This window comes from Nasonia vitripennis, chromosome 1 (genome assembly GCF_009193385.2).
Source record: "Nasonia vitripennis strain AsymCx chromosome 1, Nvit_psr_1.1, whole genome shotgun sequence".
NCBI lineage: Eukaryota > Metazoa > Arthropoda > Insecta > Hymenoptera > Pteromalidae > Nasonia > Nasonia vitripennis.
This window is the reverse complement of record NC_045757.1, coordinates 26,395,187-26,418,039: the sequence shown is the minus strand read 5'-3', so window position 1 is coordinate 26,418,039 and position 22,853 is coordinate 26,395,187. Positions and strand designations below refer to the sequence as shown.

The 22,853-nt window shown below is 39.9% G+C and overlaps 1 protein-coding gene and 1 long non-coding RNA gene across 2 annotated transcripts; both read right to left on the bottom strand.

The window, feature by feature from the left end:
* Positions 1–492: 492 nt before the first annotated feature.
* Positions 493–4,256, bottom strand: LOC116415732. Its single transcript, XR_004226314.2, has 2 exons — positions 4,006–4,256; positions 493–2,864 (listed from the first exon to the last, which is right to left on the bottom strand). It is a non-coding gene; the product is annotated as an uncharacterized LOC116415732 (long non-coding RNA).
* A 14,564-nt stretch (positions 4,257–18,820) lies between these two features.
* LOC116415864 lies at positions 18,821–22,725 on the bottom strand. The gene is made up of 6 exons (XM_031921395.2): positions 22,505–22,725; positions 21,103–21,200; positions 20,929–21,018; positions 20,632–20,814; positions 19,727–20,543; positions 18,821–19,646 (listed from the first exon to the last, which is right to left on the bottom strand). The coding sequence occupies exons 1-6, from the start codon at positions 22,521–22,523 to the stop codon at positions 19,576–19,578; spliced, it is 1,278 nt and encodes a 425-aa protein (XP_031777255.1). The 5' UTR covers positions 22,524–22,725; the 3' UTR covers positions 18,821–19,575.
* Positions 22,726–22,853: the final 128 nt, after the last annotated feature.

Sequence of the window (22,853 nt, the reverse complement as noted above, 5' to 3'; positions counted from 1 at the left end):
CGTGCCTTTTTTCTCATTGTTAGAAGCAGAGACTTTGTTGCGCGCTATCAATATTTTGGCTGGCTTGAACGTCGCGGCTTGACGTTTTTCATAAGAGCTTCTTCGTTTACACTTCTTTTTTTCCAAGTATTCGAGATTGGTATTGAATTGTCAAATTTCGTTTGAACTTTGAATTTATGATAACCGTGATCGGGTGTACCTATATCGTAACGCAAATTCAAGGAAAAATATATTTTTAAATCTGAAATGCAAAAGTTTTAGGCCGCACGCGCGAGTAAATATCACATACATAACGCGTAAAACCGTACACCTTACAACGCACAGTGTATCTTTTATTGCAGCGCGCGGTAATTTCACCTTAAAGGTGCAGATATAAACAAAATCCCCCGAGAGCTACTCTCTTACATACCTCTGCATCGCGTACGCTCTCACGTACAAGGCTAAGAGCAAGATTCAAAGACAAGCGAAAATGCAGCTGGGACGAAATCACAATTTTTCTCGGAGCTGAAGATTATCGGCCGCCGCGTAATGATAGCAGCCGAGGTGCGGAGGCGCGTCTCCACATTATCATTACACGTGCGCCCGGGATCCGCTCATTTTCGTCTTTCTCTCTCTCCCGCTCCCGCCGCGATAATTAGCGCCGCTTGGCTGCCCAGCGAGATGAACCAGCGGCGGCCAAAGTGCCTGCGCAGCGTGAAATTTTTTGCGAAAATTGCACTGCCATGCTGTTGCGATTTTTATGCGCGAGCGGGAACGTGATCGATATGTTTTTGACGGCGAGATTTTTTTTTATGCAGGTGGTTTGTTTTCGATTTATATTTTTCTTTCAAATAATAATCTTCTTTTAAATATATTGTTGAGACGGTCCATTATCCAGAAAAACGCTTCAGTGTAAACAGAAAGATGCAATCGGTCAACGTTGAACAGATCAGCTCCTAACGAAGCCAATAAATTATCAACGACGACGCGGGCCAGACGAAGACGGCGCGAAAGGTACCAAAGCCGGACGATACACCGACAAGCGATCGTCGGCGCGAGTGTCGTAATCGCGGCTAATCGCAGAGCGGCTCCAGCTCTGAGCGAGATTAGGGGGAGGCGATGTATATACAACCGTGGGCCCTCTTTCTCTCCATACTCCTAGAAGCGTTTCTGCCTATAACGACTGCGTAACGAGCGCAGGCGCCAGATAAGTAGAGGGTCGGCACTGCCCCGTCACGTAGCTATTATTTTCGAAAATAAAATTACCGATATTTCGAGGGGAGCTTTTCTGGAAGGAAGAGAGATAGAGAGAGAAGAGAACAAGGCCACCGTCGGCGCTGTTGACACGAAGCTGACCGTATCCGGTTGAGAGACGTCGCTGTGCACACGCGTGAGCCGAAAATAAAATATCGATAAATCATTTCTGTCCCTTACACCAGGTGCTGCTGCTGCTCCGCCCGTTCCTCAACGCGGATGTATACGATTCGAGCCCAAAGTGAACGAGCTCGGCTCCTTGCGATGTGTTGCAGAGCTCTGAGGTGGTTCTACAAGTGTCAGACGAGATGCGTTTGTCTACCACGAGCAAACAGGACGCTCACGCTTTCATTCGCGTATCCAGGTGTGTATAACTTTGGCGCGAGGATTCGCTCCCTTTGAATAAACGTAAACTGGCAGTGATCGATGCTCGAAATCGATGAGAGGATTGTCAACGGATTCATTGCGAGGCGACTCTTCGCTGTGTGTAATGAGACATACGAAACTGCAGTTCTTATTTTTGGACCAAAGCATCGGCACGCAAACGCATCTTGAAAGATAGAAGAATTTACAGTAAAACTTTGATCCTCGCGCATCGCTAGTATTTGGTCTATAATTACACCCATTAGATTTTAGGATATACTTGAAATGTACTTTTGTTTAAAACTATCATGACTCGTTAACTAAAGTGTGAAAACAAAAAAAAATCAAGGCGATAAAGGTGATCAAAATTACATGAAAAAAATATAAAATGGTTTTTATTTATTTATTTATTTTGTTATGTAGACCAATATTTATGTAAATACAAAGGTGAAATGATAAAGATTCGCACTTAGGTGATTTATATAAAGGTTAAAGAATTAGAGCTGTGGTAGTACGATGCTTCTTGGAATAATTGATGATAACTTGCTGCTCGTTTATATCTCCTCGAGAACCAGTTTTGCTTTGGTGTTACGGGTAGCCACCTAGCGGATCTATAGCCGTACTACTCAACTACAGTTCCCTCTCTCTCGGGCAGTGCCGTCTAGATCTACATGAGAGGCGCAAAACTGTTATCAACAGGTGGCGTTTGGTAAACCTTACTCGCGAGTGAAATGAGGACCACTTGATTCGTATACATAGAAATTCCAAAATTTTAACTGCTAGGCTATTCCGACGCTTCTCAGGAAGATTGGCGGCAACTCGCTGACTGCGGTAGTTGTCCTTGATTCACTTGGAAGGGCCCTGCCGATCATTGAAAATGTGATCTCATGAAATCGTGATACGCAAAGTGATAGAATTTCATGGTTTCAATGATGCCCGACCAAGCTGAATAGTTGCACAACAACCAACGCAGCGGTTGATACAATCAAACAGCGTAGGAATATGGTGGCACATAATCCTCTACTGTAGTAGCGACTATGACTAGCCTTTTGCTTTGAATAGTTAAATATTTTTTTCTCGCGGCAAGTTTATAAGGTATGCATTAATAAAAGCGATCGCGACGATGTTATCCTTGCGAATCGATTGAGACATTCTCCTGCCCTGTTGATCTTAGCGTTAATGTTGTCACCGTATCTGTGATGAGTCTGTTACTGCTACTGCTCCAGCTGGAAAAATTTCCGCAGCCGGTATCGATGTCGGAGACGCGTCTATACAATTAAACGAACAATACTGATTAGTCGGAATAATAATTTTTCATCATACGTGCACGAAAAAGGCCACTTTATATGTATCTAAAATGAATAGAAAATCGAGTTTTTCTTAGTAGCGGGAAAAAACTACTCCCTTGGGAGAAAAAACTTTTTCCTCCCAAGAGAGTAGTTTTTTCCTCACTCTTCAGCCTATCCGATGGATGTGTGTGTCTATATAAGTATTTTCAAAACTTTCAAAACTTAAAATTTCGAAAATTTTTGAAATTTTTAATATACTATTATTTTACTTTGAAAAGTCCTCGAATTTTCCCATTCCTTTCATATGCATGATAAGTGGCCTATTCGTGCACTTATCGTAAAAAGTAATGTGTGCAACAAGGGGGGAGTGGCTTTTTCAGACTCGCTAGAAAAAGCCAATTTTCCCCCCTAGCTGCACAATATACTATTTACAAGAGTAGTTTTCTCCACAGCACGCGTAAAGCGTGTACTTTAGCCGCTCCTACACGAAAAAAACACAGTTGTTTCTGCTTTAAAGTCCGGTAGTTTTAACCGTTCTGACACCGTAACGACTGTTCAGTAAGAACAACTGTGCCACTGGTAGTTTTGGCGAGTCACGACTCGTAAAATTGGTCGCTTACGCGTGTCACAGACGCACACGTCTGCAACGCGAGCAGCGAAGACGAGTCAGCGATAAGAGTCCGCCGAGCCGTACTACGATGCATAGCGTCCGAATGCATCGTAGACGTTAGCTCAGTGGTTAGAGCACAGGCCTCTGGCTCTCGGGTCCGCGAGTTCGAGTCCCGTCGTCTACTTTTTCGCTTTCGACTCTGTCTCCTCTCTGTTTGTAACACGCGGGACACCAGCAAAAACGACTGAACTGATTCTTAAAAACTGCTGAACTCTACGGTAGTTTTGGCGAGTCTTCGTACAATGACGGATTACTGGTGCGAGTTCAGTTAAAATGGCTGTTTTTTTTCAGTGTAGCGAGCTGGCGTAGAGAAAAATAGCATATGCGCCATGGGAGAAGCGAGAGCCGCCCCAAAGCACGTGGCGATTTACACGTGTTATACGGCTTGGGCTTCTCTTTGACTCCCTAGATGCATAATCTACGATTTTTAACGTTATTTGAGTATTTTACCTTAGCTGACGCTGTCTCCGGCCTCTGCTGGTTTAGCGTCTCCTTGTTAGTTTCAAACTTCAGTTGATCCGGCATCGTTGCGATCTTCCTCAGCTCCGATGCGAGAAGCCAGCGTCGCTTGGTCGTCTGCGCGTGGCTTCACTTTCAGTGCAGGGATTCCTCTCCTTACTGTCCCCTGTCGGGGAGGTAGCGCCCCAGCGCACGCACTGGGACAGACTGCGTCTTCATGCTACCAGCACTCTCAGTAAACTGACTTGCTTATTGCGGGGGTCGCATCCGTCTCTTGGCTCTCCCCCTCTCCCTCTCTTTCTCTGCTAAATTTAGCTTAGACTACAGCGTGGGCCTGAGTCTCATCCTAGTTATGCTTCCTCTCGGACCAATCATATCCCTTGTTACATTCGCTTCTAGCCAGAAGCTTCCGTCGACGCTTTGGTTTCATACATGCCGCGCCCCAACGCCAAGTATGGCGTTCATCATCATAGAGATATATTTACGTACACGCACTTACATGCGCATAACTATCAGAATTACATTCTCACATTTTCGATACAGTTGATACAGACGATAGCTTTGAACCAACTGTGATACGTCACTATATGTTATACGACGTGAAGACAAGGCTTACAGAAAAAAACATCACAGAAATTACCACGTGGCTTGGGAAAATTTTCAACCAAAATACGTCGCATCGACTCTCCCTCCGCACGTCGCGCACGCGTTCAATAAAAGCCAAACGCTCCGAAAATGGATTCTCCACGAGCAACTTCCTTCGCGCGCAAGGCAGGCGCCTCGATCGTTCTGCTGCACTTGCGCGGCTAATAATTTCAGGGAGAGCGGTAATTCTGGCAGCTTTTATTGCTGGCAGTGACAATATTCACCGCTTCGGGCTCGCTCGTACGATCACGACCCTCCTTTCGCGCGCTGCGTTTAATCATAGAGCGAAGCCTACACGCGCGCGCGCGCGAATGTACGCGAGAGGCCTCATAAAGTTGATTGCGGTCGTTCTAACGGTGCGCGCGCAAGGCTGCGATAGAGCGTATGTATGGCATCGGGAACTTGTTATTATCCCCGGGGATAATGTGCAATAAGAGCGGCAATAATTGCCGCGGCGACGAGGCTCTCCCTCTCTCGGGAGAGTGCGTGTGCACGTAAGTTACACACACAGCCGCGCGTAATCAGAGCGATTAACGGGCTCGTATAAGGCGCGATAAGGCGCGTAATCGATCCTCGAGATGCTGATGCTTATAAGTAAGCGCATTCGCGCCTGTCGTCGTCGTGCGCGCTTTTAATCCTTACATAACCAGTCATTAACGTTTTCTCGGATATCTTATATAGATGTGTATAATGGATGGGGGAGAGATTTATAAGACTCGGACGTAACAGCTCGCTTCATCAATTTCAAAGAGGCGCGACGTGTATAGCGCGAGAGATGCGATACACACACCTGCGAGTGAAAGAGAGCGTGTTTGAGAGATTGCTCGCTGCTGATTTTGCTCGATTTTAGACTAGAGATAGGGGATCGCCGGGAAATTTTCAAGACGATAATGTATCGACTGCGGGAATTTTCAATCTTGATAGTGAAATCGTTTTGAACAGCTGGGAACAGATCGTAAATAAAATCTCTAGTATTATGTAAAAAGCTTTTGTAAGCAATATCGTTACGGATTCAAAATTAGTATAAAATCGAAATGATAAATCTTCCACACTAATTTCCAATTCCAAAGCCCACAAGCCAATATTTACAAGCGCCTATTTCTTGCGTCTCGCATCAGCCTCTCCTCAGATCCGTCCTCAATAATGGAAAATGCGTGACAGTGACATGCATCACGAGCAATTATTTACCCAAGTCGACGTGTTCTCTCGACGCTGTTTTCCCTTTGCCAAAGTCAAAGGTTTCTCTTTTTCCAGATCTCTCTCTTGCTCCCTTCTCTGCTGCTGCTGCTGCTGCTGGATAAACAGTGCCGGCACACGGACAGATGGTCGGGCTCAAGTGGCTGACAAACAAACGCTAGGCACTTCAATTCTGAAAGGAAACGTCGCGACGGCATCCTTTGAGAAAAATCGCTTTCAGCGTGAAGTGCAGAATGCGCGACCGAACGACCTATACCGCGCCTGCTGAACTTACACGACGACAGTTTGGCCGCATGATTATTTTCCATTTGTCATTCGCTTGCACTGCTGGTGTCGAGGGAATCGTGTAAAAAACAAGGTCGGATGTTTCTTGGACGAATTTGTTCGTAGAAATTATTGCGGTGTGATAAGGCGGGGGAAAATAATATAGGCGTTGCTTTGTTATACGTTCATGAATGAAATTAATGTTAGAACGTAGTTTACGCAAGACTTATCCCTGGTAGCAAATGGCCGATAAGTTCTGGCCCGTTCCCTAGCGATTCGGCAGAAATGAAACCCAGAATCTGTCGAGAAATATGCGTAGTTTCTACGCTGAAACTCGAGTAGCAGAAGTTCTCTTAATTTTTATTGCGAGTACGGTTCAGGCCAGGCACAGGCATAATAGAAGTACATGACGCGTATTGTAGAGGCTTTCTGCTATGTTATACAGCAGAATATCATGGCAGACAGAACTACAGTTTTCACAGTTTCAGTCAATGTTGACCCTGGCGAGAAAATTCACGTGATTTATCACACGATTAATCACGTGATCAGTCACTTGATTTCTCACATAATTTTTCACGTGACTATTTGGCGTGATTTCTCACGTGAGAAATCACTTCAGAAATTACTCATAAAATATAATGTTTTAATTAAAATAAAATTATTTTGTTTTAACTAAACAATTATGAAAAATAGATTTGTTGATAATCCAAAAAATTGAACGCAAAAAAGACGTTGCCCTAACCGAGGATTGAACTCCGGTCCTCAACTTTAACAATTGAACATAAGTTTATTTTGCGTTTTCATCCTTATAAATTAGAATAATTCTTCTATGCTAAATAATATAATGTTAATATCAAATTTAGATTATAAATATCAATCTTAACTTTGAAAATATTATAAATCTTTTTAATTTTTATCTTGAATTATACGTGTAAACTGTACAAAGTCATAAATCAAACATATTTTAAGTAAAAACAGTATGGAATTTCAATACTTACAACAGCACAAATAGCTCAGACAGTAAGATAATGGATTGGGAAGTTGAGAACCGGGGTTCGATCCTCGGTTAGAGCAATTTTTTTTAATTTGTTTGCGGTCAATTTATTTGGATTATCAACAAATCTATTTTACATAATTGTCTAGTAAAAATAAAATAATTTATTTTAATTAAAACAAAAACTTGACGTGATTTTTAACGTGATTTCTCACGTTAGATATCACGCCAAATAATCACGTGAGAAATCATGTGATAAATTACGTGAGAAATCAAGTGACTATTTACGTGATTGATCACGTTATAAATCACGTGCTTTTTCTCGCCAGGGGAATGATGAATATTTAGCCTACTACTTCATCTAGAATGATTTTAAAGGGAAAATATGATTTTCAAAGTGCCCATTAAGAGTGAAAAACTAACCCTACACATGCATACTGTCATATATGACAGTATGTACAAGCATGCTATACTGACTGACTTTGTGTTGTTCAAGTGCAATTACTGTGTGAAAAGTGTCATCGATGCTCAAAGTCACCAATGATGAGGTTTGCACAGGTATTTCAATCTTATCAGTATACAAGCCAGTTACTCTCAACCACCAAATCTTTCATAATCATGCTAAATCCATGATATTGAAGTTTGATGTCTGTTCTTTTGCATTAAGACTTGTTAAATTATTTAGAAACAGCCTGCTGTTTCTAAATAAACACAATGCTGTACATACTGCAATGTATGAGAGCATACATGTGTAGGGTTAGGTTTTCACTATTAATGTGCACCTTAAAAATCATGTTTCCCCTTCACAAAAAACATTGTAGATGAATTTATAGGGTATATATATTCATCAATTTATGAATATTTTCAAACAATGTCAATGCACAGCAGGATCATTGGTGTGAAAAGTAAGGTTAAATGAATAAATCATAGTGGAGAAAAAATTCTACCGAGATTTCTTCCAGAAATCATGTCTGATTTATCGGAGTTTTCATCTAGATTCTTCTCTGGAAACCTGCTAGATTTGAAAAATCTCGGTAGCTTTCTGGTACTTTCTCGGGAGCGCTGCTACCAGGGAAATGATGTAAATAAAAGAAGGACATGTATCGTAGACTAACATATCAGTATTAACGTAATATAATTTCCAAGGCCGTTGTTGCTTTAAAATCGATGTATAATTAATCATAACAAACCAGTAAAATCTCTTCATTAGGTACATACTTCGCGCACAGCTACTATATACATTCAAAGTTAAGATTAATTTACTCACAAGAGAACGACCTTGTATTATACTCTAAGTTGAGTATACAGAGTGAAACCCCAGAACTGCATTTCCATTACACCGTAGATGTGACTAAATATAAACTTGCATGGATTCAAATCATGGAACCATGTAAATTATTTAACGAAAGACATTAATAAATATTTTAAAAGTTACTCCAAAAATGAAGTTTTTATCACCAACTCACCAATGATATTTATGTACAAAAAGTGGCAATAAAATTTCTGCTCAAAACTATCAACTCCATATCTTTTATGACAACTTGTTTTGTTTTTTTTTTCCAGAAAGATTTCATTTCATCAAGTCATTATTTCCTTCCAATTAAGGAATCGAGCCATAAAAACTCCTCCCTGACATATGAATCACAGTTTCATTTCTCTCCAGGATTGTTATCTCAGATAATCTTCGGCGCACAAACGAAGGGACGCAAAAAGTACAGCGAGTATAAGAAACAGGGAGAAGCGCACATGTTGCCTTATCGCTTTTGCCTTCCTTTTTCTCCGACGACCTTGCACTCTCGGCCAATTTTTCTTTTTCTCACCGAAGTGCACTGCTCTTAAGACTTTCCAGCAGCGTCAACATCAACGTCGGCTTAACGACGACACCAAGCCACAAACGAAGCTGACGCGCCTCGCGCCCACATACACTGCAAGCACGTGAGTATTCCATGTGTACTTATAACTATGCTGACCGTCGACTGGGGCGAGGAAACTAAAGCGACTATAGCCCTATACTTACACTGCTCAGCTTCTCCCTTCGCTTGAGCTTAACGAATATCCTCGGCGTATCCGCAGAGACGCGCATCTGAGTGAAGTTAATGCAACGACTTTACACGAGCCACTTTACATCAGCCGGGGGAGAGGAGCGGGAGAGAAGTATGCTCTTGAACAAATGTGTCACGTGCTACCAGGTTGAAATAAAAAAAGGGAGAGAGAGATAAGAGGTCATGTTATTTTTTCTTTTCGCACCGCGTTCGCGAGAGTAGTTCTCTTATTTTATATTTTTTTAGACAAAAGGCTTTCTCTCGCGCGTAATTGTGACTTCTAAAATTAGCTTTCTCTGGCCGGAATACTAACCCACTACCACTTATACTTACACTCGTTTCTTCGAATTGAATAAAGGACGATTACAAAAGGCCGAGAAAATGTTTTATCAACATTTTTTATATACTATCAATGAAGAATTAAAAAATTCTAGCGTATTTGAGATTATTGTACGAATTTTTGTAGGTCAGCTTAAAGCGAGCTCGAAAATTGATTCGACCGCATGCAGCGATCAGTGCTCTGTGCTATACAGAGGTTTTACAGCAACGATAAAATCGTAAACCACGTTATAGAAAATTGCAAGGAAGCAGGTTTAACTTCGTCTAGCGTAGCATACTATAAGACCAGCACGTGGGAGTCTCGTAAACTAAATCAAAGTTTTTAGTATAGCTACGTGACAAATCCATCAGCTGCAGTGTATAGGTTTCAGGAGTACACGCTGCAGAGACTTTTTGTTCTCGAATGTGTAAGTTTGTTTTGTAGAGAAATTTCTTTCGACGCACGTGACGTTTCTTACATAAAAAGTTCCTTGTTACAATTTCATATACTGAGTAAAAAAAGGACAAGCGACTTATCTTCCAATACTCATCGAAGTACTAGACCAGCGGGACTCGAAGAATTAATCTAAAAATAAAAAGAAATATGAATAAGCTTGACCCAATGACGACGAGGAGAGCGAGGAATGTGAATAAAAGAGAGGAGCTACACGATTCCGGATTTAGGTGATAAAAGAAGAAAAACAAGCTTGACAGACTTTTTACTCAAGCAAATTTCTCGCAGCCTTTCTTGAGATTCGCGGTATGTAACACTCGGGCGCGAGCGCAGCAGTGTTTAATTAACGCAAACGAGATTAAAGAAGCTCCTCTCGTGACTCTCCGTATGCTGTATGTATGCACCACTGCGTTATGCTCGAGAGCGTAGTGGGGACGTCATTAATTTTTTTTTCCAGAGACTCGCTTCCATAGATAAGCCCGTGAGGCATGGCTATAGTTTTTCTTATTACGCTTACATGTATGCGTTGAATGAAATTTATTTATGCCTTGTATTATGTTGACGAGTGTTAAGTATCTAGACGTATAATGGGCTTATTTAGTTACAATATATTAATAACTCTGGAAAAACAAATTTTTCGTGGGTAATGTGAGGGGAAAAGATTGCTTCCATAGACTTATAAGCAATCATGTATTTTTCATTACATTGCTCTCATCTCGCAGAAACCAGGTTAAGGTTAAATTTCAAGTTTTTAGTGAGGGTGTTTTGCGACTTATATCTCGGAGAAGTGTAAACTTTTATCCGCGCAGAATCTTGGTTGAGGAAGACTTTTTCTTCCAGGAAAAAATAGGCATAAAAAATGGAGCAACATCCGCACTGACGTGGACGTACAGTAAAACGTACAATTGCTATCTGTATAGGGCACATAAACTATCGCAAATGACCATCGAGATAACGTGGCTGTTATAACCCGAAACAACGAAATAAATTGATCGCTTACTGCCAAGTATTTGCGTCAAAAATTTAAAGACGGCAGCCGATCCGTAAATTTACTAAACGTACACGGAAAGAATTTTACAATAAAAATTATATAGAAATTAAGGATCAAAATTACTGTGCTAGCACAGTAACATAGGGATGCCCCGCCATCTAGAGCACTTTTACTGCATCGGCACAGTAAAATTTTCGGTACTTTTTTATTTTTCTCCATAGCCTCTATATTATGATATTTTGTTGTATACATGTTCGTGACGCATTCTTAACGTCGTATTATTGATATATAAAGGGTTATTTGTATATGACACACTTTGAACCAAGAAAATCGTTGGATTCAACGAGCGTACATCAGGGTTAGATTTGGAGGTTATGGAAGCAGATGACGCACATGGCTGCGCATGAATATCCTTTGCAGTACGGTAAAAATTTTCGACATCAAAAAATTTACAGTTCCGGTTCAGTAAAATTTACGGGGAGAAAGATAAAATCTTGATCTTGGGTCAGATAAAAACTTTCGGAAAGACACGGCGGCCCACGATTACCGTGCTATTATTGCTGGTAATTTTTACTGAAAAATTCTTTTCGTGTACATCGCAGTGCATACCATCGTTAAATGACGAATCGATGAACTACCCCCAGCGATATAACCATATTGTTGACTTTAGCCGTGTTTACCGAAGCTTCTATACTCTTGTTTACAAAGTGCGACTTACGACTTCGCGATATCCGTTCTTACAAATAAAAGCAGCGGCGCTGCTGTTTCAAGTACAACACTGTATATGACAGCAGCAAACAGCGTATCACATTTTCTTCCAAAGCTGAATTACAGTCGTTATATAAGCTCGGAGTATTCGCAGATGATGATAAAAAAAGGACAGAGGAAAACATAAATCCAAAGAAGATAAAATCTTTATGCGTACTTGTGTAAATGGGGGCGCGGACATTAATCCCAGCTTATACGGCATCCGAGGATATTGACACAGTGACGAGAGCCAGTGAACCGTACTGATAATACACGGGCGTATAAAAATAGCCCAGCGTTGTCCGCGATATTACATAAAGTCGACGCGCGCTAGAACCTATGTATGTACGCGAGAGAAAACTACTCGAGGCATAGCTTTAATTCGTTAGCGCAGATAACTGGTGCACAGATCCTCACGCGCTTCCTTTCTTATTACTGCAAGCTCTTAATTAAAAAAGCTCGGGATCTATCGCGTGATTAAAATTTCAAACGAATCCTTCCAAGAAAAATTATAATTCTCATAATGATACTATTCTCATCGTCGGATCGAATAGTACCTAAATGTACCAGCAATTTTCTAAACTAAACTCGAGGTAAAAAGTAATCAACTTCAACGTAAAAACTCCCCACCGCGTAGTACAGTGCAGTGACTAATACGAGCCGTCTCCTCGCGCTATCGAGGCAATCATCCCCTACGAACGAACGAGCAACGTGGAAGAAGAAGCCAATCTTCATCCGACTGCAGCCCCAGAGAGTCTATACATAGATCGGACCGGCTATATTCAATCCCCAAGCCGAGCGAGAGAGTACGTGCACCCGTTCCGAAAATTCAATCGTTCAAGGAGTGCTTCTCTCCGCGTATTAAAGCTCTCTCTCTCTCTCTCTCTCTGTCTCTCTGTCTCTCTCTCTCTCTCTCTCTCTCTCTCTCTCTCTCTCTGTCTCGCTGTCTCTCTGTCTCTCTCTCTCTCTGTCTCTCTCTCTCTCTCTCTCTCTCTCTCTCTCTATTTTTCAAGAATTCATCGGCGCGTTCTGTACACGAGAAAAACACATAAAACTCCGCGGCGGGCAAGAGTAGCAGCGGCAGAAGCTCGAATCACCTCGGCGTAATTTAAATTGCGCTCGGTTGGTCCGTAAAGTCCAGGGGGGAGAAAAACGAGGCCAGAGAGCAAAAGCAATCGGGAGAGGGACGCGGCTATTGGTCTCGCTTTATCGAGAATCGCTCGAGCGAGTCCGCGACGCCGGGTTAAACAACGACGCGTCGCTCTCCTCGGTGCCGGAATGTCTGGAGTCACCATCGATTCCGACCAACCACGCGTGTGTGCGTACTCTGGCCTTCGCATTCTGCACCAAGCTCAGTGCGGTAGCGAAGGTCAAGTTTATTGCCTGACCCCGTTCTCATACACTCCTGATTTAAGATGATGCGAGACGACTGTCGCGCTCTAGTGTTTGCCGAGTGTCACGGACTGTTTATGCAGGAACGCCTTTGGTGAGTTAACGGAGATGGGTTTCCGTGTGTTTTTATATGCTTACTTTGTTTGCTGACCCAGCGGCGTTCTAGAAGATACAGGAAGATGATAAGAAAGCTGTCTTGGAAAAGAAAAGACTTGGTCGAGTGATAAAAAATTGGAATTTTAAATCGCGCTCTATTATTGTTCTTATATTATAGCACTTTGTTTTAATAAAGGAGACAAGAACATTTTGCTTTTGTTTCAACCCTCGAATTCAGCGCTGTCCTATTTTCGCAACTTGATTACTGTAGTCAAAGAAATCTTCTAGTTGGGTCAATTAACCCTTTGCGACCTACATGTAGGTATGCGTCGCAGCTACTTGAGAGATATCACTTTCAAAGGAAATATTCAACTATCTCTGTAACGTACTTGCTAAAAGTTATCCAGCAATTAAGGTAGGCGTAACAAGAAACTTCATTGTGTTGTTCAAAGCTAATTACAAAGAAATTTGAAACTGCGTATAACATAATTTGATTAAGTCATCAAAATAGCACCTATAAAATATAATAATTATAAAATTTTATTATGAAATTCGTTCAATATCAAAATTCAAGAATTCCTCGCCATTAAACAAATGCGCTCGCCATTAAAAAAAAAATGTCAAAATCAGACGCTGCCGTCACCTACCAGTGCAGAATCGCACTACCGCGATCATAACAAAGCGAACGAACAAATCAAAGTGACAGGATCCGTAACGGCGTAACAAGCCGGTCGTCCGCGAGAGCGCACACGGCTCCGCAGTAGAAAAACCAGTTTTCGATCAGACGCGTATATGCAAAATATATCTATACAGTCGTCGCGTGTGCGCAGCAACAGCGTTATTTCCACGACTCGTACCCGTCAGCTACGAATCGCGGTGCTGCATACATGCATACAGCTCTGATGATCGCTTGGCAATTAGCGACGGGCTTCCGGTATTTTCGATTTCCGCTCGTGCCGTCACCGCGCGGCTGTATAATGAGGCCAGTCTGACCGTTAATCCGATCGCGGCTCGCGGCTTTCGCGGATTGCGGCGAAAGTAAACCCACAGGCTCCGCCGTGTGTCAGAGCTTGACCTGCTCCCATTGACACAAGTTGACTCGATTTTTCGGCTTTTATCGCGCGAGCTTTTTATTTTCGTCGCTGCGCGAGCTCGTCAAACCGTGACGCTGTAATTATCGGATCGAGAGGGGCGAAAGGAAGGAGAAGCGCTGCGGAGTTGGGTTAGCGCGGGTTGACTTTTTTTATTTATTTTCTGTCGCATAGTACATTTTACATGCCTTGCTTGTTTTGCTCGCTCTATCCGTGGAATTGGCACATCGATCTTCTTTTTCAAAGTGCCTTTCGGTTTATACGTTCTAGAAACGCTTAACTGCTGTATATCGAAATACTTTGACTCGCCGAAGTATTTCCTGCAGGAAATTAGTTCGCGTATGCAATTTTGAAAATTTCTTTTAGCCATATGCGCATAAAAACATTATACGTGTGTCCGTCAACGTGAGCTTTTATTTTTCATCATAAACTTTTGTTTTTTAGTATCGATTCTCAATCATAAAGTGTACACACGTGCAGGACGCTATATCCCATCCCTAGAAGCATAAATAACGAATTCATGAGTTCGGATTGAATTTTGGCACACGTGGAGAGTGTTAAAAAGCATCGTATTTGCAAATTTCGATATTCATATTGCACTTCAGCGCGATACTGAATTTAAAATTTTTTAAACGCTATCGCACGAAATCCACTTGACTCATGCAAAGTTATATACTGCCTCTCATTAAAACTTAACGGTCCGACCGGACTCAATTTACACTCGTAAAGAAGCTCGGCCAATTACACCGCGGGCAGCCATAACAGGTGGTTTCGCCTGACCATCAGTTTTTTCTCACTCTCCTACGGCATATGCCGTGAAAAACGAAACATGCTCGGGGAGAGATGCAGGTCACTCACGATATGGCCGCCGTAAACTTCCCTTTCGAATACGTATATAGCTGCTGCGCTCGGACTAAATTAACACTTTTATTCCACGCCATTCGACGAGCGAGCCGCAAGTTTGACGAAGACGGTCTATCAGGACTCGCTCCGATACCGGAGAGAAACGGATTAGACCAGGGACTGATTAAAAAAGGAGTGCCGACTGTAAAAGGCGAGATTGTTCTTGAGGCGTTTTATTTGTTTCTTTTTACTAGTCCGCTTTTGTTCAATCTTTTTTCACCCTCCGCTTCGTATTCATACGGATGAATTCCCGCGCGGAAATGCGGTTCGGTATAATGAAAAGAAAAGATAAAGGGGGCTTCGAAAATAAACATCACAAAGAGATAAACGCGCTGAATAAATTCCGCAATGCGCATTGCCGCGAGAATAATTTCTCCAGCTAATTGTGCGCTCGCCGAGATACGCGTACGCGCGCACACACACACACGCTCAACTGCGAAAGAGCTTGCAAGCACGGCGAAACGAAAAATGCGCCGTATTACAAATAGCCAACGAATGAAGCGCAAACAAAGCCGAGCACTTTATCAACGCTTCAAGAGTGTGTGTATACGCCAATATTCTACTATTTACCCGCGACAAATATAAAATATCAATAAAGCTCGCGCGAATTCGTGGATGACATAACCGCATGACGTCTATTATACATGAACGCGTACAGAACTACACGTCTACCACGAGACATGAAATTACCCGATTTCCCGTGGATCTATCGAAATCTCGCGTGTACTTGGCTGTTCTGTCTACATTTATATTTCCAATGTATGCGTGCGAATATTCCAATCGTCGAGGATGAGGCAAATAAGGGATCATGAGAAATGTGGTCAGCTACGATTGCCGGAATTTCATGCGCGCTATATCGATGGAATTTCAGCTAGATTAAACACACTGATGAGTATAACTGGTGCTCTCGTGCGAGAACAATTTCGCGATATTCGTACGATTTGCTGATGAATGTAAAGCCGCGTGCATCGACAATGCTTTGTGAATTAACGTTATATTGCTGTGCTACTAATTGTATGTCGTCCGGCTTCTTCTCACATGATTCATACCTATTTGTAAATGTAGTTGGTTGAATTTTTTAAATACCAATTTTCATTTGTCGGTAATGAGAAATTTAATATATTTTACTATATTTATTTTGGCATCATTGTTTTATTTTAATTATAAACATTTATTTAATTAAATTAAATTTAATTCACAGAGTTAATTAAGCTATGTTTATATGGTTAGCTACCACGAATTTGTATGACACACGGCTACGCGTTTCAATACAACCAATGGAATGATGTGCCTCTCTCAATTTAATATATGCGGAGTTGCTGCGTTGCAGTTATTGGTAAATGCGCTTCGTGCAACAATAAATCGATGATGTGTAAAGTTTAGCTCATAAATCACCAGGAACGAGCTTGCATAGCTATAGATCATCTTTTTGGTCCCATTTCTAATATCATATACACGCAGTGCCATACTAAATGATATTCCATGACAGATGATATTTTGTCTTTGGAATTTATTATAAATAAATTAAATCTAGGCATCAGAATTTCGCGGTATATATTATGATCCGTTAAGTAAAAGTGAGTAAATTTTATTTTTAACTCTTATAAAAAAACGAACATTTAATCCAAAATTAAGAAAGATAATTGTAAGCATTCAGCATGCTATATGCATGTATGTATGACAGCACCTGCACATTAATAAGAAAAACTATGTATCTATTTAAGCAGAAAATTAGTTGCAGATGTTAATTCTTTCCATATTTCCTCTGCTCAAAGCCTGACATTTGGAGAAATTATCTACGATCGACAAAGTTGCATAAAAATGAACTAAATAGAATAAAAGACATATATGAGAAAGAAGGAAAGAACGATTTTGACCACCAGTGTTTTATTTTTTAATTTTAATACTTGTGTTCATTTTAAGAAAACTTTGGGAATTCCATCATACATTTTTTGTGTACATTGCAAGGGATGGTATACATAAAGCGTACGCTCACAAAAGTTTAGCAATATAAGTTCTTCGACAAGAAAGAGAATGCGTGCCCTGACGAATCGGGGCAACTTTTTGCACTCATTCGGTTGAGAAACCCACACAAGATGAAGTTCAGTTTTTCTGTTGTACACAATTTTTTCTATTCTTATTTCATAATATGTTCGCAGGTGTTTCCAAGCAATGGTAGCAATAAAAAGTCCACTATTCAAATGACAGCTAGTATTTTGACTGAAAAATTATTCTTGAGTTTTTCCTTACTTTGACCACTTTTATTCTCAAAGTCAACAAATTTTTTCCTTGATTTAAGGAATTTGTTACGTAGCGTCATCCAGGCGCCGTTCTCTTGAATAACCCTTCGAATCTTGGCGAATTGTTCGGCAAAAGACCAAGACGTTTCACGATAAAACGTCAGGGCATCGCAGACCAGCAATGACTTGGCGATTTTCATAATAGGGGTGTTGCCTGCTTCTTTATTCCATTTCATCAAGTAATCGTCCGCCTCGAAGCCGCTTGTAATGCTGAATCTTTTTTGGCTTCGATCAAGTATGTGCTGCAATATGCAGTCGTAGAAACTGTATCTTTGGCTTTAACTTTCTTAGCGATACATCTATGAATTCTGTAAAGATGCGTACGTAATTCGGAGCACAGATAAATATATAATGTGTAGGCCAGACGTGTCCAAATCCTCATAGGTTGATGACTATGATGTTTTCGGTAGGAATGGTGCTTTGAAAGAACGTTATAATCAGACAGTGAGCATGCATGAGATTTGTCAATTGGTTAAAATGCACCAATTGTCAGCGGGAACTGTTGAAATCCCCGGAGTCAAAAATAATGTTAACTGCCGAGTGTCTTGGATCTTGAAAGACTAGCAAATTCAAGGAACAATTTTTGTCCTTCGCACATATGTCATCAATATCAATTAGCAGACGCTGTGTTGGTTCCTCAGATAACAGTAAAAGGATGGATGGATGGACAATTTTCAACTTTGTAATTAGATCGACATTAAAAAACATTAATTGATAGGGCCTTAAATGTTGCTTGATCTGTTCAAAAATTTGCGTGGAAAAGTTTACACTGTTACAAAACACTGCAAGTTATTTTAAGCTCTTCGTTTTCAGCTTGTTATGATCAGCAAATTATTTTCCTACTTTTATAACGTACATTTTAAATATTAATTATATCTGTTTGAAATAACGGTATTCTGCACTAATTGATCTATTAAGTACAAATTGTTACGTCTATAGATATCAGTGTGCTCGATTCGTTAATATAATAAGCTGTGATATTCAAACGCCTATACTCCACCAAATCAAATGTGATACTTAAAATTGTTCACAAAGATATGTGAAAAGAAACTAAAGAATTAAATTTTGCTTATTTATAAATCTGAAGTTTTTTGAATTATTAAATTATTCAATTTTGACCTTGTAGAATGGAATGGAATGATGATTGTAGAATATAACATACATTTAATTATTAATAATGAAAATTGTGGTCTTGCAAAATCGAACTTATATCGATAGCCATTTAAAATGAATAAAATTTCAAGAATCAATATTATTTTCTTAACACGTGCATGAAAAAGACCCGTTTCCATGCCTCTAAAGTACCGAAAGCGCCCTCGACTCCAACTCGTGCTCAAATCTCACCCTCGTTAGAAATCGCCCCCCCCCCCTAGTTGCATAATATACTATTTCATAGGTATACGCGGAGGAAAAGGTACAGCTACTCCACTGACATACGTTTTTGGAACACAATTATGACTTTATAAGTATCGTAAAAATCATTCTTTCGGAAAAACTTCTTATAAAAAAGGATAAAGTATGATACCATATATCGAAAAAAAGAATTTGATTAGATGCAAACAGTTATTAAAAATCTAGAAAATCCTCAAAATGACCGACTTATAAATAAACTTGCAATGACTTTTAACTTGTGAATACATAAAGCCTTGATATTGAAGGAGAAGCAGGTGAAATCCGATCCCGGTAATAAGACCCAGAGAATACGAGTCTCAGGTAAGTAAAGCCCGCGCAGTCGACCTGAGAAGAGGAGGGCGAAAGCTCGAGGGCAAGTTCAGCTCTCGCGCGAGAAAGCATCATCTTCCCAACAAAAGGGCTAGTATAGAGCTGCTACTGCACTACACATGGCGAACAAAGCTTTTCTCGCCAGTGTAAGACGACAAACAGTTGCACACCTAACAATAAGCAAGTAGCTGCTGGCAGCTCATGAATCATTCGGTAAATATGGTAGGTGTACAGGAATCGACGGGGTCGAAGAGGAGCTTATTGAGACGTTTGAGAAGTAAATTCGAATGATAAGATTTACTTACATCGTTTGGTTTTTAACTCGACATTTTATTTAATCTATAGAACTATTTTTTAAAGGAATGAATGTGTGATTTCTAAGTAAAAACTAAATTATTATTTTTATTATTCTTGGATTATTCTTGTAAATATTTCTTTGATTTCATCTTCGGCATACAGCTTAATATCCTCTTGTTCTGGAACAAATATAATCTTGATTGAAAAAATATTGCTAATTTGAGTGTACGTGAGATATTTATATAGGAATAATGGTTACCATATATTTTTTTGTCTAAAATATCTGTGTAAATGTTTCTACATATCATTTTATAACTATCCTTGTTTGGTATGTAAGAAGTTTTATAGAAATTTTTAAGTATCAGTTTTAAAATATTCAAGGATTGTTTCGTCCAAATATGAGGATCTGACAGTTCTAGTTGAAGATCATTCTGTAACCTTGGACGTTTCTTATGCGGACTATAAGTAAAAGTTTTCTTTTGTTTTTGAAAAAGTGGTACACATAGAGCTTTGACTTTTTGATAAGTAGTAATAGAATATTTTTCCTCTTGTGAATTATAATTAAACCCGTGTTTGTTTTCAACGTGTTTTGAATTTTCGATTTGGTCTGCAGCTTCAGTATTTATAGAATCTGAATGTCTGATATTGTTGATATCTTTTTTTTCCTGAGTTAAAGGAAGAGCAGTACTTTGTTTAGCTAATGGTGTACTTAAGAGAATATCATCTATAATTCTTAGACATTGCGATCGTCGATCGTTACTATTATCTTTTAAACCACCATCAACACTTTTTGTATTGACTGTTAGGCTTGAAGCTTCGTTTCCCATACCCTTGATAAGTTTACTTGACTGAATGTTGGTTCCATAGCTTTTGATATTGTTTATGACCTGATTCCTTGCTGTAATTGTGATAGGTATAATTTTGTTAAGATGAGATTCAGCTATTATATTACATCGATTGATTGTAACTTTAAAATAAGGTCCCCATTGATTAATTTCTTCTAGAAAATTAGCATGGTTCAACTTCAAAATTCGAGATATATTTTCATCAATAGCATAACGCTCGAATTCAAATGTCTGAAATCAATATGATAAATATTTGTAGTTAAAAATATTTATATTACATTTCTGTAAACCTATCTGTTTTATTTTGATCCTTCTATACCTTTTTTATCACTGAAAATTTATACTCAAAAAACGTTTTACTCTCTTGGAATATATCGAACTCCGTATTCCGAGCAATATGTTGGATATTTTGTTTAGCTAAATTTCGATGTGTTATTTCTTTACTATTCTTGAACTTTTTTAGCAGAGAATCGCTCAATTTAAAGCAAAAATACTTCCTTACCTATAAATAATAGTCGTCAACTCACTCGTTATTCAAATCGTGCAAATTCTAACAATATCATACATGTACGATTAATTTTAAGTAAAGATTTATTAAATTTTTGCACTACTTTACTTGAATTGTTAATCCTTCAACTTTGATATCAGTGGTATCAGATTCAAGAATATCAAGACTATGTTCAACTACGGAGTCATTTTCTGTCATCTAAACAAAATAAATATCAATAAGTATTCTCAGAAAATAATACATGGCAACGTATACATACACTTGCATTAAATATATACGTACTTCCATATTTTCTTTCGTTCGTTTGCCTCGAATATTGAAAGGCACCTTTTCCAACTTTGCGTTGTCGCACAACAAAACTTTTCTCATGTCGTTTATATCTACAAAGAAATAAAATATTAATTCTGTTTTATTCGAATATTGCAGTATGTTTCTTAAAATATAATGCAATTACTCGAAAAAGAAATATAAGAAGGAGTTGAATATGAAAAATCGAAACGTAAAAAGCGAAAAATGAAAATATTCAGTTGAACCTATACGACTTTTCTGAATACAATATATTACTTATTGCGCAAGAATAGACTGATGCAAGAGATCGCATATAGCCTTTGTTACGCCGTGGGTTCAGTGCAGAATTTGCGCGAGGTATAGATAATATTCCTCTGCTCTGGCTGCAACAGTAGCACCGCGAACTGTACATCGCTGGCCATTCAATATTATCAGGATTTAAGCCGCATCATCAGCAGTGATTGTATTTGCTCATGAGTTCGCTCGAGTTACTTCGCGAAAGCCAGTCGCATTGTGCTTTAGGTCGGCTTGTATTCACTACTGCAATTGACCTAATTGAATAGTCGTTGATTATATTTTGTAGGCATTGTCAGTTCTCAGAGCGTCTGCTAAGGGATTTTCGATTCGCGTACTGCACAACACTCCGCACGAAATCTTAGTGCGCAGTTTAAATTTATTAAATAATAAAAGATCTCAAAATAATTTTAAAACGGACAGAAGGATTTTCCGAACGGTTTTTTGTACTATAACCTAAAACGGTCTTCGAAATAGGAATATCACGACAAATAATATTAATCTCAAAAAATATAGCACGGCACACATTAATCAGTCCGAATAGCCACTAGAGTTTAACATTAAACCCGACTATGATCCCACTTCATCGGATAGTTAGAATTTCTATTAACGAGTATATCATAATTAATTCTTTCCACTACGCGCAAACGATCTTCTCAATTAGAATCTTCTAAAATATTCCACCCCGAATAACAGCTATATCGTCCATCGTTGTACTCCAGTATAGTTGCAATAGCATTTAAAAACATCGCTATAGCTCACTTATTCCTTTCCCACCGCAATATCGCCCCTAATTGTACTTTTCTCGCCGGAGCAGTGTATGTGTATTTCTTCGCGCGAGAACAGATAAATCCTTTCCGCGTATACACAAACATGTATGCGCGCGTTTCGCCCTCAGAGCTTAGAGAGGAAAGATAGAGACGGAGAGCTGACCCACTTTGGACAGGGTCGAGGTGGCAAGTGCATATCGCGAGGTGCTGTATACGCGTGCACTCCTGCATGCGAATGCGGCCGTGCTACTTCGCATGACGTATAATTGCGAGTTATACGCGCGGGTATAACGGCCGGGGGCTAATAGCGTCCGTTCTTTCCTCGCTCTTACCGTTGATGCTTTGCATCATAACTGCGTGTGTAGTCCTCCCACGACGATTCGGTTTTCGTATAATAGGAGACACTTTTCCAACCGTCGCTTGCACGCGCGTGGAAATTACATATGCGCGGTTCCGAGCTTTTGCGGATGCACTCTGGAGAACGTCGGTAAGGTGGGTAACTACTGAGTGTCGGTTATCGATGCTGGTGGAAAATTTAATTTTTTGAACAAAAAATCATCTGCAAACGTTATTTAGTTTTAATTTTGTAATAAATCATATGAGCAGGGAAGTTGGATACATTTATAAATACATTTTTTATAACCGAAAAATTTCTCAAGAGAATTCGGGTTTGAATACCAC